Below are 17,658 nucleotides of genomic sequence, written 5' to 3'. Positions count from 1 at the left end.
TTCAGCAGGTTCTGTACTAAGAATAGTAATGTTGGAAAACCAAATAACCAGTGGGTACAGGTTTTATATTTTCGATTTAGATTGAGAACTGAATATACAAAAATTATGAAAACAAGAGAAGTGGAATAGAGAGACATGTAGAAGACTGTTTCTAAAATATTTTAGGTTTAACTTTCAATAATAGTTTTTGTTTATTTTCAGTTGTTAATAGTAATACATATCTTTATAACTACATTAGGCAATCTTGTTCACCTGAGTCTCCTTCTGTTCTTCTTTTCCCCTCTCCTCATTGTTTCTTGTCATGCCTGTGTTTCTATCCACTCAGTCAAAGACATAAATACAATTCAAGTATTTTGAGACAAGTCATCTTCCATTTATAGTGGCAGATTTTTTAGTGTGAGCTTTCTAAATTTACATTTACTCATTAACTTATCTGAAAGTTACAATGCCATGAAGATGATGACCTCTTTGCTTATGTTCTGAACTAAAGATAAAGCTATTCAGATTATTTAGTTTTGACAAATCAGTTTGACAAATTAAACTTGTTACATTTTGCTTATCAACTTGAAAATAGTCTACCTGCCTTTTTGATACTCTCTCAGGTTGATGATCCAGACCCTCAAACATCAATCACAAATATGTCTAATGGTGGTGACTTGTTTTTGAGTGAGATGGAAGAGACAAAGCAACAACCAAACAATGTCCGAGCTAGTACCAACAAGTTGCAAAAAGATGTAGGACTAAATGAAAAAGCAAGGTATGCCTTTTTCAATGGATAGTAGAATCATGCTTTAGGCAACTTCTTGTCAAGTAACATGTCAATAACTTATTTACACAGAGAGAAGTTTTATGAAGCTAAACTTCAGCAGCAGCAACAGGAGCTTAAGCAGTTGAAAGAAGAAAGAAGAAAACTGATTGAAATTCAGGAAAAAATTCAAGTGTTACAGAAAGCTTGTCCTGACCTTCAGGTAGGTAGAATGTATTTCTTTGCCACAAAACATTAACTATCTTTTACACTATTTTTTTTCAATATAAGAATTGGGTGGGGGAGGGGGAAATAAAAAATGGTAATACTTGTATACTGTAAGCAGCTGAACTTCTGAGACTAGAGAAGAGCTCTGGTTATCTCAGTCAATGTAGATTTTTTCTCCAGTGCTTGCTGTACCAAGCTCTAATTTCACTGTAGCTTCTCCTCAAAAGCCTTGATTTAAGGTCTTCAAAGTCAAAGAACCTTCTGTCTTATTTTTAGCCTGAAATTTGTCTGTCCATACCTGCTAGTCACAACACCTTCACTCCTCTTAGTAGTAATTTGCAGGGTCTGGTATTTTGAAACAGAAGATTGTGTCATGTAAGCATGATCAATACTTTGTTGTATTCAAACTTACCTGTACAGTGCTGTGCTGTTTCTCATACTATCTGAAGGTAAACTTCTTTACTATGAAGTGAGCAGTAAATTATCCAAATTGTGCATCTACAGCATTATAGAATTATTATATTCCCTAAAAATAAGTTTTGTTGATGCCTTGGTGTGTTTTGTGATAAGGTTTTATCCTTGATTCAAAAATATGTTTTCATTAAATACTAATTCTTCTATCTCAAAGCCTGAACTGTATTGGGTTTTAACAGCAGGTAAGTTTTACAAAGCTACTCAGTTTAGCTATGTTGCTTTCCCTTTCAGGTGTCAGCTGGCCTGGGTAGCTGCCCAGCAAATAGGCAGACTTCACCAGCAACCTCAACCCCAGCCATGAATGAGTGTAACAGAGCTGGCAAGCCTTTACTTGAGTTTGATGAATCTGTACCAGTAGCCAATGAGGTATTTCATACTTGATATTCTGTGACTTGGCGTGAGGATTGTGGCAGTAGCAATTTTAACAAAATGTGTATAACGTCTTTGTTTCATTTTTAGAAAGAAGTAAATGGTGATGTGAGCTGGCAAGAGATCTTTCCCCAAGTGTAGCAGTTGTTGCCAGATATTAATAGGAAAGCTGAATTAATTTTTTATTTTGGGTTGTGAGCATTTCATATTCTATACCACAGAAAAGTCATCCATTAAGAGAATGATGGCAGTATTTGAAACAGTTTATCTTCTAGGCACCTTCCTTCCCTTTCCCCCAAAAAATCATGTCTTAATGATCTGGATATTCCTTAGTTTTTCTGAAAATTATGCTAGTGTGTAAAGGGGTGGAGTGATATGTGAAGAAAAGTGCTTCCTTTTCTAGACTAGCCATCAGAACAAATACCCAAAAAATGCCTTCCTTAATAGACTTCCTCAGCATTTTTATAAATTTTCCTTGAATAGTTTAGGTGAGGCTAATTGGACAATGCCTGTACTGTTGTCATTAAAAGCCAAATTTTTGCTCTCTGAGAAGAGAATTTCAGATCTTTGCCATCTTCCCAATAAGCATTATAGGCCACGTTGTATCTTTTCACTAAATAAAAGGTCTGAATTCTTCCTGCGGCAAAGAAACTGTCTAAAATGAATATGCTGATACAATTGCTAACACACTATAAGATGGGCTGGGTTATTAATTATCAAGACATGTTTTTTTTTTTTTTGTTGGAAAAGTATTTAGCTCTAGTTATTCTAGCATGTTATCCTGTTTGTGTTTGTAAAAGTATCTTGACATTTATGCTTTCACTGTATCTAATTTAAGGTAGATAAAGGCCTCTTTAGATTTGCACCTTTCTTTTTATGTTCTCTTCTTTGTAAATCGTATCTTCCCTAGATTTTGTTTGAACATACACTGCAATCTGAAGCTTCTGCAGGTTGCAGAAATTACTTTTATTGTATTCTCTACTTACTTATCAAAAAATACTTGGAACAATTTTCAGATTTCTCCAGAGGCTAGTATTCATGGAATCACAGAATCATTAAGATTGGAAGGGACCTTAAACGTCATCAGGCTCCAACCCCCCTGCCATGAGCAGGGAACCCTACCACTACACTGGGTTGCACAAAACCTCATCCAACCTGGCCTTAAAAACCTCCAGGGTTCTGATATGCTACTTAGAGCTAACTAATAGTGCATAAATTCTGTGATAAAAACAGTGTTGAGTGAAAATGCACTATTTTTCTTAAAAAATTGTTTCCTGTAATTTTTAATTACTTTAGATTTTGAAGTATTTGGGATAAGTTGTAAATACAGGATGTATTTTGTAGCTTTTAACTTCAGTTACAGTATAATACCAATCCCTGAACAAAAAGGTGTAAGTATAGTATCAAATACTGGCATTTTAACTTGCTTTAGATTATATATATATTGTTTATATTCTAATAGCTTCCCTTTTGCTGCAAGCAGTTATGGTCTGAGATGAGAAGACATGAGATTTTAAGAGAAGAGTTGCGACAGAGAAGAAAGCAACTTGAAGCTTTAATGGCTGAACATCAGCGGAGGAGAGAGCTTGCAGAAACAGTATCTACTGTTGCTGCATCTGTTAAAAGTGAAGGATCAGAAGCTCAGCGTACTCCACTGCAAAGCAGGACTGAGAAGTAAGAACACAAGTCACTGTGTTAGTCAGTGGGCTCATCTGTTGTTTAGTGAGATGGGGCAGCTTCCTATTTTTATTTGAGCACTGAATGTGATGATGTAACAGAGCAGTAAATTAATTTGTTGACTTCTAAAGTGACAGCAAGCCGGCAGCTTGCCAGTTGATTCTCAACTGCGTATTTAATGTACCCTGCTCAGCAAATGGTGAAAAATCACCTCAGGAGGCGACAGTGTATGGAAAATGCAAATGCTCAGTGTTATTTTTCTTCATATCTGCACCATTTATAACAATAGTAAAGTAGTAATTTTCCAAAACAATAAGTAGTTTTATTTAATTGTCCCATTATCAGAAAGATATTGGCTTCAGTTTGCATTGGTGAGCTAATGTTAAGTTAATTTTGGTGTAGCCTGATGAATTCAAGATAGACTTGTCAAGATACTGTTTTAATAATGTCATAAAAGAAAAAAGATTCTTCCCTTCCAAAACACTTATTTTTATTTATTTATTTTAATATTTTTTTTCTTCAATGTTCACTAGGACAATGGCTACCTGGGGAGGTTCTACCCAGTGTGCACTAGATGAAGAGGATGGAGATGAAGATGGTTATCTCTCCGATGGAGTTGGTCAGGCAGAAGAAGAGGAAGAAGATGTGTCAAGTTTAAATGATAGTTTATCTGTTTATCCCAGTAACAACATAACAGAAAATGCGTATTTTGTTAAAGAAAACAAAGAAAGGTTAGTGTCGTTGCTTAATGATCTGATGCTTATCAGAATATATTTAAAGAGTGAGATACAGCAAAGTTAAATTTCTTTCTGCTTACTAGGGAGCTGTGTGCAGTGGTGATTTCTTGTCCAAGTCTCTGTAGCTGCAATGCATATAACTAATTTGATTATTTTTCTGTTTTCAGTCATATTAAATGTCTTCCATTGATATTTCCAGTTGTGTTGCAATAGCTCCTTATGTGCACATGTTGTTTTTATCAGCTTAAAAGACAACCTATGTGAAATTTTTGCAGTGATACTGATCAGTTTCTTCAAAACATAATTTGGAGAATTAAACGAACTCTGGTGTTTTGCTTTTCAATTGCTGGCTTTTTGCCAGTCTTGTCAGATTTTTTAATTAATATGAATGTTTTTAACTCCTGCTTGTCTGGTGGATTTCCTCTATAAGCTTTTTGTGACTAAGTGAAAATGTCATGTTAAAAGTAACGTATATCTCTTCAGTTGATTTATTCTGGGTTTGATACCAAAATAATTTTAGGAGATACAGGCCTTCTAGTCAGGAGCTGGGCCTCTTAATACTTAGTGTGTTATGTTGGCGGCTTCTGTTTTCAACTGAGCACATATTATGTATCAGTAATGGACAATGCTAAAGACAGGAATAAGAAATATCTGTAGCAATTCTTTTTGGACAGCAGGTGTCAGTTGGGTGGCTGTTTTCCATTTATTTAGGATAGTGTTTGATTGACAAAATTGTCTGGGTCATTAGCTGGCATGCTGAACTTACCTGTGCCAAGTGAGTTGTTTACATACTTCTGAAACATAACTTGAATAATGGAAATATCATTAGAAGAAGTTGTTTGAAATATCAGCTTTTGTCCTCATTCTTCCTTTTTTTTTTTTTGCCCCACCCAGGTGGAAAAATTGTCATCCTTTTTCAGCAGATGGAAATTGTCGTCCGTTGCCTAAGGCCAAGCAACAGCAAAATTTAAGTATGCGACGTCAGGAAAACCTTCAATGGATGTCTGAACTTTCATATGTGGAAGAAAAGGAACAATGGCAAGAGCAGATCAATCAGTTGAAGAAACAGCATGAATTTAGTGTCAGCATTTGTCAAACTTTGATGCAGGATCAGCAGGTGAATATGAAAAGCAGTTGTTTTGCTTTTCTTTTTTTTTTCCCCCTTAAATCTTTCTAGCAATAGCTTCTAGTTTTGGTAATTTTGTCATTCTTACGCATTTTCTTTCCACAGACTCTCTCTTGTCTTATACAGACTTTGCTTACAGGCCCTTACAGCATGATGCCAAATAATGTTGCATCTTCACAAGTACATCTTATTATGCATCAGTTAAACCAGTGTTACACTCAACTCACTTGGCAGCAGAATAATGTCCAAAGGTTTGTTTGCTGTATTACTGTTTGACTGTGGAATTTAAAAAGCTTCAGTAACAGAGAACATGGTTATGTGAATAAAATGTTACAGATCATAGAATCATAGAATGTATGGGGTTGGAAGGAACCTATAAAGATCATTTAGTCCAGCCCTCCCTGCAATGCTGATTGATATACCTGTAGAAGCCCTTTTTGTTATTCTTTGCATCCCTTGCCAAGTTCAGCTGCAGCCAGGCCTTGGCCTTCCTTCACCCCATACCTGCATGACCGAGCAGTGTCCCTGTACTCTTCCTAGTCCCTGCTTGAATTGCTTGTGCAGTTGGTCTTGCCTATTTGTCCAGCAGGTCTCTCCTCAGCCATGGTCTCTCCCCTTCCTCACTTGATTAAATACAAGTTGTTCTTTTTCTTGAGGGTTTGTTGGGTTTTTCTGGGTTGTTGGTTGGTTGGTTGTGTGTGTGTTGGGGTTTTTCATGAGCTAAGTGGAGCAATACTCTACATATGTTACCTGGGGCAGGTTAAATAATAGGAATCTTAAATGACTTGTGTATAAATTTAAAACTTTCCCTTAGAATTTTTTTCTCCCAAAGCACTTATTTTTCTTTTTTTCAAGGTTGAAACAAATTTTAAATGATCTTATGCACCAGCAAGAGCAGCAGCAGTGTCAAGAGAAGCCATCAAGAAAAGAGAGAGGCAGTAGTGCACCACCACCACCATCTCCTGTTTTTTGTCCATTCAGCTTTCCTCCACAGCCTGTGAACCTGTTTAATGTACCAGGATTTACTAATTTTCCTTCCTTTGCTCCAGGTAAATATTATTACAGGTGTAAAAAGTAAAATTACCTAAAAAAATTTGTTCCCTCATTATTTAAAATCTTAATGGCACCTGCTGAAACTGTGACATTTTCTTTATGTTGAAATGGTCTTAAACAGTAGTTGGATGAGTCCATATTAGCCTAGCAGGAGTTTGTTATTTCTGAAAAATTGCATATTTTTACTTCAGCATGGAAAGCAAGATTTTCTTAATAAGAAGTTGGTTATAGTAAAAAATAGCCATTCCATATAGTTAACATTTTAAATGTTCTTCATCCATTATGTGAAGAGCAATGTTTGAAGCTTTTACATACCTTCAGCAAATCAAATTGTAGTGGCATGTGTAGTATCCAATAATGTTCAAAACATGCATTTAAAGTAAATTCTGTTTGTTGCAATGCATTCAGGACAAAACCAGTTTTTTGCTTACTTCCCCACTGTACTTTTTCTTCATCATTTTATGTAGCCATGCATATGTCTCAAATTTTGTTTTTATCGCAGAGATAAATGAGGTAGTATCTTCTGTTTATTTGGCAGGTATTAACTGTAATCCAGTATTCCCTTCTGGCTTTGGAGATTTTGCACACAGTATTTCCCCACACAGCAGTGAGCAGCAGCAACATCCTCTAGATCACAGTGCTTCTGGGAAAACTGAGTATATGGCATTCCCCAAACCTTTTGAAAGCGGTTCTTCTAATGAAGCAGAGAAACAAAGGTATTTAATGTCACAGTGCAATTCTCCCCTAATCATGTTTCGTCCCTTTTCTGGGGCTTGTGGTAATTCATAATTATTTTAAGGAATGTATTGTCATAGAATTAAAATATTATCTTTATTTTTGCAGCTTTCAGTTTAATTTTTTTTACATTTTTTTTTTCCAGTCAAGCGTTCTGCTTTTCTGTATATTAAGTAATGTGTTATGTAATTAATATTTTAAGATTAATTATAGTGTTAGAGTGGTTTTGTGATACATTCTGTAAGTGGAGGAGGATTTCATCATTTCCATGTTTTTTGAAACTGAGCTGTTTGAATAACTAGAGGATATATAATGTCAGTGAATCTTTATTTTTCTGTGCTACAGTAGATTGTAATGAATGCTGTTTTCCGAAATGTTTTGTCCTGCATTACTATTTGAGCACAGCAATAGCTACATAAATATATTCAAGTTGAAATTAGTGATATATGTGAATTTCTTCAGACATTTTCCACTTGAAAGGGTTCTCACTAGATTATTTTTTTCCATGTTCAACTGATGACTAAGTAATGAGGGCAGATAAGTTGGGTTATTGATAAAGCTGTTTTTTGTCTGAGAGACTAGGTTATGATATATTGTGGTCTTTTTTTCTGACAGAAGGACTCATAGACAATCTGAAGAGGACATGGAAAAAAGATCAACTTGGCTTAGCGATAGCCAGGAAGTGAAAAAAGTTGATCAGTCTCAGCTGAAAGCAGGTTTTGCAGTTTCAGTACAAAACAGTGCTTCCAGTCATAAAATTCAGTCTGATACAAGTAGGAGAAGAGAATTTGATGAAGAGTCTTTGGAGAGTTTTAGTAGCATGCCTGATCCAGTAGACCCAACTACTGTGACAAAGACATTTAAACCTAGAAAAGCATCAGCTCAAGCAAGTTTGGCATCAAAAGATAAAACACCCAAACCAAAGAATAAGAGGAAGAGTTCTTCTCAGCTAAAAGGCAGAAGTAAAAATACCGGTAGGTTGTAAAGTGATATGAGATACCATTGCAAACTCAACTTGGATTATAATAATTACATTCCATAGAATTTACTCATCAGAAATGGTGTGTATAATAGTGAAAATAAATTATTGAAATATTAATTCAGTTTACATAACCTAACTACATAAGGCTTTTTAGTATTTCAGTAAATAACTGATTAGGACATAATTTTTTTTATGGATAAAGGATGCAGATACACTGAGATTTGGAATAAGCCACCAGAAGAATCTTCCATGTGTTCAAGTGCTGTTGCATTCACTGAGGATATAGTGCTACTGTATGGCTTCAGTGTACAGGGGAAAATTTTTGGCTAGGAAGCACTTGGTGTTTTGCATCTTTGAGATGACCTTTGAACAAATGCTTAGAGTAAAACTTTCTATAAGCTGTTTTTTTATTTCTTCCATTCAATTCCTTCCCTTAAGGTTATGAAAGTGCAAGTGCTTCTAGTGTGTGTGAACCCTGCAAGAGCAATAAAAACAGACACTCTGAAGAGGTTGTTCATGCAAAGGTGTTCAGCAAAAGGAATAGAGAACAATTGGAAAAAATAATTAAATACAGTAGATCTACAGAGATGTCTTCAGGTATTCTTTTCTGAATGTCACTGATTATTTACTGAGCCTCTGAGTAAAGGAGCTAAATGCTTAGTTGCTAGCTTATTTACAAGCAGTGTATTATGACAAGATGACAACAATGTATTTTAGTGTATGGATTTTACTTTGTAGTTTATAAAGATGCCGAAAACAAAATTGTGTAAAAAGTTGGCTATTTGATTGCTTTTGGGTGTTTTCTGTATTTTAGGTACTTGGTTAAAATAATTCAGAAACAAACCTGTTACTGTAAGACAACTAAAAACCTACCCAACAACAAACCTCACCCATTTGTTGGTGTGTTTATGGGAAGTAACTGCACAATAGATAAAACTTTGTTTAGTATTTAAATTACACCCTATGTGGCATACGTTTTCTTTGTATTCATGCTTAAAGGAGGTCTGTCAAATATCATTCAAATTCAGTCTTATAACATCACATAAACCCTTACATTTTCGCCATCTGCACTGCTTTTCTTGCATCTAGATCATAAAATACTCTCTTCTGTATCTTTTTAGGTTCTGCTAGTACCTCTGTTTCGTTTAAAACATGCAGATATTTTAGTCATTGTAGCATGGTGTACAGCTTTGTCAATGTAGCTGTGTCCACCCTAAGAGCTGTTTATTGGTATATAATAAACTTTGATTAGTCACATTCTCACAATAAGCAGCTTTGATGTGGTTTGGATGACTAAGCAGTCTTCCTTCTGCTGTTTTGTGTAGACCCTGTCTTTATTTCTGGTGCACATTTTTGTGTTTATCACTGTCTATCCCCACTTTCCTACAGCGCATGCTAGGAGAATTCTGCAGCAGTCTAACAGAAATGCATGCATTGAAGTGCCAGGTAATGCATTCACTGCTTAGCTTCAACAATGTCCTATTACTTTTTTAAAAATCTTAGTTTGGTCCTATAACTCAGGGTGTTTAGCAGATGTTCAAAATCAGTACTATTGCAGCACCTTCTCTGTAAACAAAGCAAGAGAAGTTACTTGTAAATTGCATGAAATGCAATGATACAAACTACTATGACTTATGTTTGTGAAAAATGTGTTTATTGTTTTGTTGGTTAGTCACAATTACAAATAAAGAATACATAGCCAGATATTACAACAGAAACCTAATCTCAGTACACACTTTCAGTATGCTTAAAAGCTACTGTTATATTTTATTAGTGAGGGAGGGAAGCGATTTCTGGTGGCTTACTGAAGGTTGAAACAGCTTGCTGCTATGCTTAAAATACTGGTAAACTATTTGCAGATAATAAAATTGCACAGTAACTTTTGCTGTGTTGCTAATAACTTGAATACTAACAAATACGCATCTGTTAAACTAAGCTGAGTTTTCCAATTTAACTTTTTTGCCATTCAACACTTGCCAAATATGTATGCAAGAATTAACTACTGTGATGCAAGGAAAATCCTCTATTTTTGAAGGTATTGAAGACTTATTAGGGAACACATTGTCTCCTAATACATTTTTAGCAGAGCTTAAGTCTAAGGGCTTTTATTTGAGCCTCAGAAGTGATATTAGACATGTATGAGGACGTGTGGGAAAATTATCTCCAGAGCTTTCTTAATGTTTCGCTTATGTTGCAAGAGTGTGGACTGCTTGTATTAGATAAACTTGAGACTATTGGCTATCTTATTTGAGATATATTAAAACTCCATTTTCAGTGTTGAGTACATATTCTGAAAACAATTTTGTGTGTAATATTCTCTTAAATAAATAATACTTTCTAAAGATATTGTCCGGAATTATAAAGAAAATTGTTCCTACGAATGCTTTATATTTTATTTTGTATATAAAGAATTGCATAAAGTATTATTTAGGAATGTTTAAATCTTTGTTACCCCTCAGGAAATAAGGAAGCTTTAGAAAGCAGCCATATAATGCAGTCTTTAATGATTGAGAGATTATTTGTGTACCTAATAACAGTTTTCTTTTAACTGGGTGCATATCAAGGACTTAATGAGTTCCTTTTTTTTTTCCTACAGAAACTGGTAGTGATCTTTCTATGTTTGAAACTTTGCGAGACACAATTTATTCTGAAGTGGCAACACTTATTTCTCAAAATGAGTCTCGTCCCCACTTTCTTATTGAACTTTTCCATGAGCTTCAACTGCTAAATACAGATTACTTGAGACAAAGGGCTCTGTATGCTTTGCAGGTATGCACAAAATGTTTGATCTTGTGTGTGAATCAAATCTTACAGTTTTGTTTTTTTTTACAGTATAGATTTATTATCTTTTTCAGGATATAGTGACCAGATATTTATCTGAGAACAATGAAAAAGGGAAGTGCACAAAATCACTTAATTCTGCAATGTGGATGGCATCAAATTCTGAACTCACTCCTAGTGAAAGCCTTGCTTCTACAGATGATGTAAGTTTTCAGGTTCAGAAGCTAGTGTACTTTTCCTATCTTTTCGATTTACATGCATGCTTGTGTACTGAAATATTCATACTAGTGACTGATTTTTTCTAAAATTCATACCAACTTTCATAGACTTCCCTAAATCAAGAAATGCAGGAGAATCTTCATGCAAAAGTGATGAAATATGGTAGGATTTTTGATGCTGGAAATGAGCGATGTGTCAGAGAGGAAAGGAATATGGAGAGGGGCACAAATTGGAAACTGATACTCAAAAAGAGCCAGAAACCCCTTGTGAGTAAGCTCAGTGCAAGTCCTGATCGCAAGATTCCCAAGGAATTTTTTCTTTTTTTGTATTCAAGAAATCACTGATGCCCCTGTACAGTTTCTTACATAATTTATAGTTGAAGTATTTGAAACAAACATGGTAGAATCACCTGATGGATTTATATCCTGAAGGTAAGGTTGTTGCCCAGTCAAGCAGACTGGTGACAGATCTTAATACCACAACATGTGGCTGAAAGGAATTGCTGTCTTGTTGACACATCTCTGAGAGGACAGTGGAGCGTTCCTGCTTTGTTTTCAGTCTTCAATGTTTTTTAGGAAACTTTTGGCAAGAACTTTTCTAAAGAAGCATGTCAAGATTCTGAACAAATTGATGCAGACAATGGGAGTACTATGTCCACATCTTCAAATTTTGAACCCTTTGCCACTGACGACCTTGGTAAGAATGATTTGATTTATCGTGTTGTGTTATTCCCTCCCTACTAAAGTGCCTGCAGTTGTCCACTCTGAAGTAGTGTTTAGGAGTACTATTACTTGATTTTTAGTGTGTAACCACATTTTGTAAAACCACACTTGTAGAAATCAGCTGCTTGTGAAACACTTTGAGATGATCCAAATGTGTCATAAAATATGGATACTGAATAATAAAATAACTACAGTTATATAGGGATTTCAAAAGTTGTGCCTTTGAATACATTTTTATCACTGTTTACTTGTTTACCAATTGAAAACTTCATCTAGATTAAAAGGTGTTTTTATTCTAAATTTAGGCAACACAGTGATTCACTTAGATCAAGCTTTGGCTAGGATGAGGGAATATGAGCGTATGAAAGTTGAAGCTGAAAGTACCCTTGACTCTGAGGGCTGCTGTAGTAATTTTCAGGGTGCTTCTGCTGCTAAATTAGAAGGTATGCACATATATACATATTTTGCTTAGTTTTAGAAAATAATTATTCTAAGTATCAATTAATTTAATTGGCTGACTTGCTTTCCACTTAATTTATATTGAAAACTTAGTAGCAAAGTTTCAAAGGATCTTTACTTAAGTAAATACTGTTTATTTTTTAACAAGGAAAATACATGGTTTTGAAAGTGGTATTTCTTTAGTAGTAATGTTGAATGACTTAAACGTGCATGTTTTTATTGAGGTCCAAGTACCAGTGAATGTCTTCCTGTGCCACAATCAAGTGAAGATTCTGCTGTTCCTTGTCCTCGTATAGATACTCAGCAGCTTGACCGGCAGATTAAAGCAATTATGAAAGAGGTTATTCCTTTTCTGAAGGTAAGAACTCCTTTCAATAGTGCATGAATTAGGAGAACAGGAAAAAGACCTGCATAATTGCATAGAAAAACATTTCAAATTATTAACTTGCATTAAGAAACATTTAACATTGGTAACTTCCCTGGAAACAGCTGCCAGTAAAAATGTGTTAAGTTGCAGACTTCTCTGAGAATGAAGTAAGGATTCAGTACTCCCAACAGAAAGATTCTGTTTTGCTTTTCATAGGAGAAAGAAATTGTAAGGTTCCTAGATTGCATAGGGCTGCTGGACTTGGCATCAGAAGGAATAGAGATTCCTTTGTTTGAAACTGACCAAATCAAATAGAAATGTTTGAGAATGTACTCCTGAAATATTTGTGCTTTTTAGCTTAAGTGAAGCAAGGTAATTTTAATTACAACTGCTACATACAATGTAACTTGATATTTTTTTTTAATAGCCTCTGTGAGTTACTGTTTTTTAGCATTATTTTCTCTTGTTTACAAATATCTTTAAAGTTGTTGAAAGCTTGTAAACTTACGGATACAGAGGAGAAATATACTGTCATTTAAGAAGGAGAATTAGTCACAGTTCATTCTTTGCAAGGTTAAAGAGCAGAGAAGATGTGTTTGTAAGATGTTTAAGTCATCTCTCTATTTCCTTTTTTAGTATGCACAGTATATAGACCTAGGTTTGTTTAATAAGGTACTTGGTTGATACTAGTATATTCTTGACATGCCACAATCTCAGTGCCTGAATACTTCTGTTTTGTTTGCATTTTTAAGGAAGCTTGCAGCAGAAATCTTAACATATACCTTAATACACTTGCGTACACATCCACAATATATTCTTCATTTGCCCAAACATTTAAAAATTGCATGTATTGGAAAAGTGAGGTAATGTGTGTTGTAGTCAGTCGATCATTAATGTAGTATGGTATCTGCTATGACTGTGTTCCAGTTAGTTCGTTTTGTGATATGGGTTATGACCTGTTTGTGGAGTTCTCTTTTTTCAGAGGACAGGTGATTTCTTTATAAATGAATTTTAATATTTGAGTTGATGGCTAATTTATTTTTTTAAAGTGGTAACTAAGCTCATTCTGTGATACTTGTTTAGGAACACATGGATGAGGTATGCTCTTCTCAGTTACTAACATCAGTAAGACGTATGGTCTTGACTCTTACACAGCAAAACGATGAAAGTAAAGAATTTGTGAAGTTCTTTCATAAGCAGCTTGGCAGTATACTTCAGGTTAGTAGATTTTCAGTGTTGTTTTGCAACTACTGCAACTTGGATAACAGGCAACAGATAAACCAACTTTCCTGAAGCTATTTTTTATGACTTCAACAGTATAGCTTTTTTCTATCTCAGCTTTGATTTAACAAATATTACTGTATTTCGTAAAATTAAAGCTTTACCATGCACAGGCTTTTTTTTCCATCACAGCCAGATAGTGAGAGGTGTATCTCCTGCCTATGGCTGTCTTCAAGGAGAGCTCTGGTAATGCTCTTCATGGACAATTAGTATAAACTCCTGAAAACCACTAAGCTGCTCTTTTCTTTTTTTTTTTTTTTTTTTCTCTCTTTTCTCTCTACAAGCATGGAGTTTAAATCAGCAACTTGGTAAATTCTATGTTATGTGACAAAAGGTTCTATTTGAAATCAGCTTAAGATGCTAAACGATATTTTTTGAAAAGTACAGGCTATTTTACACCTAATTTTGAGTTATTAGGAATGTGACAAATACTTAAAGTTGGAAAGCCTCCTTCAAAAACTGAAGAACTATTTCTTTTCACAGGATTCACTGGCAAAATTTGCTGGTAGAAAATTAAAAGATTGTGGGGAAGATCTTCTTGTGGAGATCTCTGAGGTGTTATTTAATGAATTAGCCTTTTTTAAACTCATGCAAGACTTTGACAACAACAGTATTTCTGTAAAGCAGAGATGTAAAAGAAAAATGGAAACTACTGAGGCGATACAGTCTTCTGCTAAAGAGGTTTGTTTTATTATATTTTTGAAAAATGTAGCTTTTCTGAGTGTCCTAAATATCTGCATTTCCAAAACAACCTTAGTTCATATGTTGTCTATATGTTTCTTTACAAAGTAGGGTTGTCTAGTCACAGTATTGCTTGTGTAGAAGCATGAACTAGTTTTACCCATTAAAAGAGGTGTCCTGTGTTACAGATGAGTCTGTTACAGGTACCTAATTGTGTAGACTCTGGTTTTGGTAATTCAGAGGAATTGTGTTTTAAATGTTATGTGTTATATATAAGAAGGAATAGTCAAGTGTTCAAATACTACTAATATCTGAGGCCAATGAGTAGTTGTGGTTTAACCCCAATAGGCAGGTAAGCACCACTCAGCCACTCACTCCTCCCAGTAGTATGGAGGAGAGAACTGAAAGCATAAAAGTGAGAAAACTTGTGGGTTGAGATAAAGACAGTTTAACAATTAAAGCAAAAGCTGTGTGTGCAAGCAAGCAAAACAAAACAAGGACTTCATTCACTAATTCCTGTTGGCACAGAGATGTTTAGCCATCCCCAGAAAGCAGGGCTTCATCATATTTAGTGGTTACTTGAGAAGACAATGCCATGTGAATGTTCTCCCCTTCCTTTGTCCTCCCTCAGCTTTTATTGCTGAGCATGACATCATATATATATATATATATGGTATGGAATGTTCCTTTGGTCACTTGGGGTCAGCTGTTTCAGCTATGCCCCCTCCCAACTTGTGCACCCTCAGCCAACCCTCACTGTTGGAGCAGTGCGAGGAGCACCTGACTCTGTGTAAGCACTGCTCAACAATACTTAAAACATCCCAAGGCTGTTTCCAGCCCAGGTCCAAACATAGCCCTATACTGGCCAGCAAGAAGAAATTTAACTCTATCTGAAGTAAGAATTTTTACGTATTGGGGTTCCAGTTCATCATCTTTCTAGTTATGCCTACAGCTTTATTTGCAGTAGCTTAGTTGGACGCCATTTTTACCTGACTTGAATAAGTCCTATGAAGTCGGCATGCTTGTTGGCCTATGTAGAAAGCCTTGCTTTCTAGACTTGGAGTGTAAAATATAATCAAACTTTTCAGATATATTTGAGACTGTAGTACATACTCTGCTCTAACAAAGCAAGTTTTGAGTTGGCTTTCACATCATTTACATTATTAATGATGTTGCGTTGCCATTTCTAAATTTAGTGTTGTGTGTGAGGAACATAGCTTGCTTAAATTATATGTGAACTTTTTACAAAACAAACACTAAAATAGATCATGTTTATTTAAATTGGTCAGGTGTCTACCTCAGTGTTGCTTCTTGTATGGTTATGACTTCAGTGTCCTTTCAGCTCTTTCAGAAACACAAATACAAAAGCAAACCCTTAACTCTTCCTTATTTTAAAATATCAATGGAAGATATTTTGTGAATATGTCAAAGTCCTATCAGTAGTTTTAAGCAGATAATCAGATACATTTCAAGGTAGTTCAACTTAGATATATCAGTAATGTGGCTAGCTTGAGAGATACTGCAGAGTGCCTTGTAAAAAGGCCAGAGAAGCACTTTGAATTGAGAAGAATTTGGACATGACTTCTTATTTTATCTGGGGATACTAACTGGGTCTTTGTTACACAAAGGATTGGCTTATGCACTGATAGGAGAATGCATAGAGCCAACTTAAATCTGGCATTTCTTTTCCTTTCCTGGAAGGCAGAGAATTAGGGTTAAGGTCAATGTTTGACTTGCTGCTGTGGCAGCAGTTCACACAGCTGCAACAGAGCCAGAGATGAGCTAGAATTGGGATGTCCTGGTTACTTTGTACAGATCTGCACAATTGTCTCCATATGGTCTCCCAGCTTCTGGGTCTGGGATCCTAACACAGGCATATCTGATCTTGCTTGATTTTGTGGCTGTTTTAAGTCCAGTAGGATGATTGGTTTTAGATCCCCTACTGGAAAACACAGCTCTGTCTTGACTGGAGCTGGTATATCTAATACAACATGTTGATTTAATCACAGACTGGAGAATTAGCCCATGTAAACATAATTATTTAAATAAAAAGGTCTAGCACAGTTTATTAAAATATTGTGCAACTCTAAATTTTTTAAGACATCTGTGTAAATGTCTCTTATAACGTAGAAGTCCCTGTGACTTACTGCCATTTTGAGACAGCAGTTCTTGCTAAGATTGGCATTTCATCCAGGCTTTCATGAAGCCTTAGTTTGGTTCAATATTTCAAAGTTATTTCAGTTTAGAATTGAAGACAGTTTATGTTTCTTCTAGGCAAAAAAAGGTCTCCAGGTGGATGTTTGTTCATCTGCTGAAGATGTCGATGAGGACAAAGTATGTTTATGCTTCTCAACTGTCTTTACTCCTCAGATAATTTCACAGATCACTTAGTCTTACTGTTTTCTGTCATATAAATCCAGTGTCTGTAAGCAGCCCATTTCCTAGTGTTTATAAATTTATTAAACATCACGGTTTTGTCTCCTTTCTGTTGTTTTCAGTGATTTACTTTAATCAAAGTAACAAAGCAAAATATAATTCCTTTTTTTAATTTGAGCTGATGGTCTGGAAAATGTCTACCAAAAAATCCACCTTCATCAATACATCTTTGTTATTACATGCATTCAGTAAACATGACTTGGATATCAGATCCTTGGTTGCTCTTCTTTTTATTCTCACTTTACTGCAGAGCCATCACCAGTATAAAGACTGATGCATTTCTTATAAAGCATTATCTTGTTACCTTTCAAGAAGTGCATTCAGATCAACAAAGATAGTATTAAAGAAACTTTTCTGTTTATTGTTGGTGACCTTTATTAGAATGAGCTTTTCTCTAGGACTGACAATATAAAGTCTAAAAAGAGCAGTTAATGTTGAAAGCTGCGCAGCTAAAATGGAATACTTTGTGATACTTGGTGAAGCACCTTAGGGGTAGGATCTTGTTTTTACTTTTAGCATTAATTTTATTTACTTTAAAGAAAAAGACCTGTTACAAAGATGTTTACTGTGAGATTTGGTCTGGGAT

At 35.2% G+C, this 17,658-nt stretch overlaps 1 protein-coding gene across 1 annotated transcript in view; it reads left to right on the top strand.

The window, feature by feature from the left end:
- Window positions 1-17,658, top strand: part of PCM1 (pericentriolar material 1) — a 37,757-nt gene that overhangs the window by 13,463 nt on the left and 6,636 nt on the right. Inside the window, exons 12-30 of the mRNA XM_010002476.1 lie at window positions 603-757; window positions 839-968; window positions 1,679-1,813; window positions 3,300-3,490; window positions 4,027-4,224; window positions 5,125-5,347; window positions 5,462-5,607; window positions 6,212-6,405; window positions 6,948-7,125; window positions 7,763-8,118; window positions 8,565-8,723; window positions 10,723-10,895; window positions 10,982-11,110; window positions 11,702-11,822; window positions 12,154-12,291; window positions 12,532-12,665; window positions 13,758-13,892; window positions 14,439-14,636; window positions 16,911-16,970. Of these exons, the coding sequence (XP_010000778.1) occupies window positions 603-757; window positions 839-968; window positions 1,679-1,813; window positions 3,300-3,490; window positions 4,027-4,224; window positions 5,125-5,347; window positions 5,462-5,607; window positions 6,212-6,405; window positions 6,948-7,125; window positions 7,763-8,118; window positions 8,565-8,723; window positions 10,723-10,895; window positions 10,982-11,110; window positions 11,702-11,822; window positions 12,154-12,291; window positions 12,532-12,665; window positions 13,758-13,892; window positions 14,439-14,636; window positions 16,911-16,970 (3,153 nt within the window). The remainder of the gene's footprint in view (window positions 1-602; window positions 758-838; window positions 969-1,678; window positions 1,814-3,299; window positions 3,491-4,026; window positions 4,225-5,124; window positions 5,348-5,461; window positions 5,608-6,211; window positions 6,406-6,947; window positions 7,126-7,762; window positions 8,119-8,564; window positions 8,724-10,722; window positions 10,896-10,981; window positions 11,111-11,701; window positions 11,823-12,153; window positions 12,292-12,531; window positions 12,666-13,757; window positions 13,893-14,438; window positions 14,637-16,910; window positions 16,971-17,658) is intronic.

The sequence above is a fragment of the Chaetura pelagica genome, unplaced genomic scaffold, assembly GCF_000747805.2.
Source record: "Chaetura pelagica isolate M959 unplaced genomic scaffold, ChaPel_1.0 scaffold67, whole genome shotgun sequence".
Lineage (NCBI taxonomy): Eukaryota > Metazoa > Chordata > Aves > Apodiformes > Apodidae > Chaetura > Chaetura pelagica.
The sequence above is the reverse complement of the archived record's forward strand: the minus strand, read 5'-3'. Positions and strand labels throughout refer to the sequence as shown.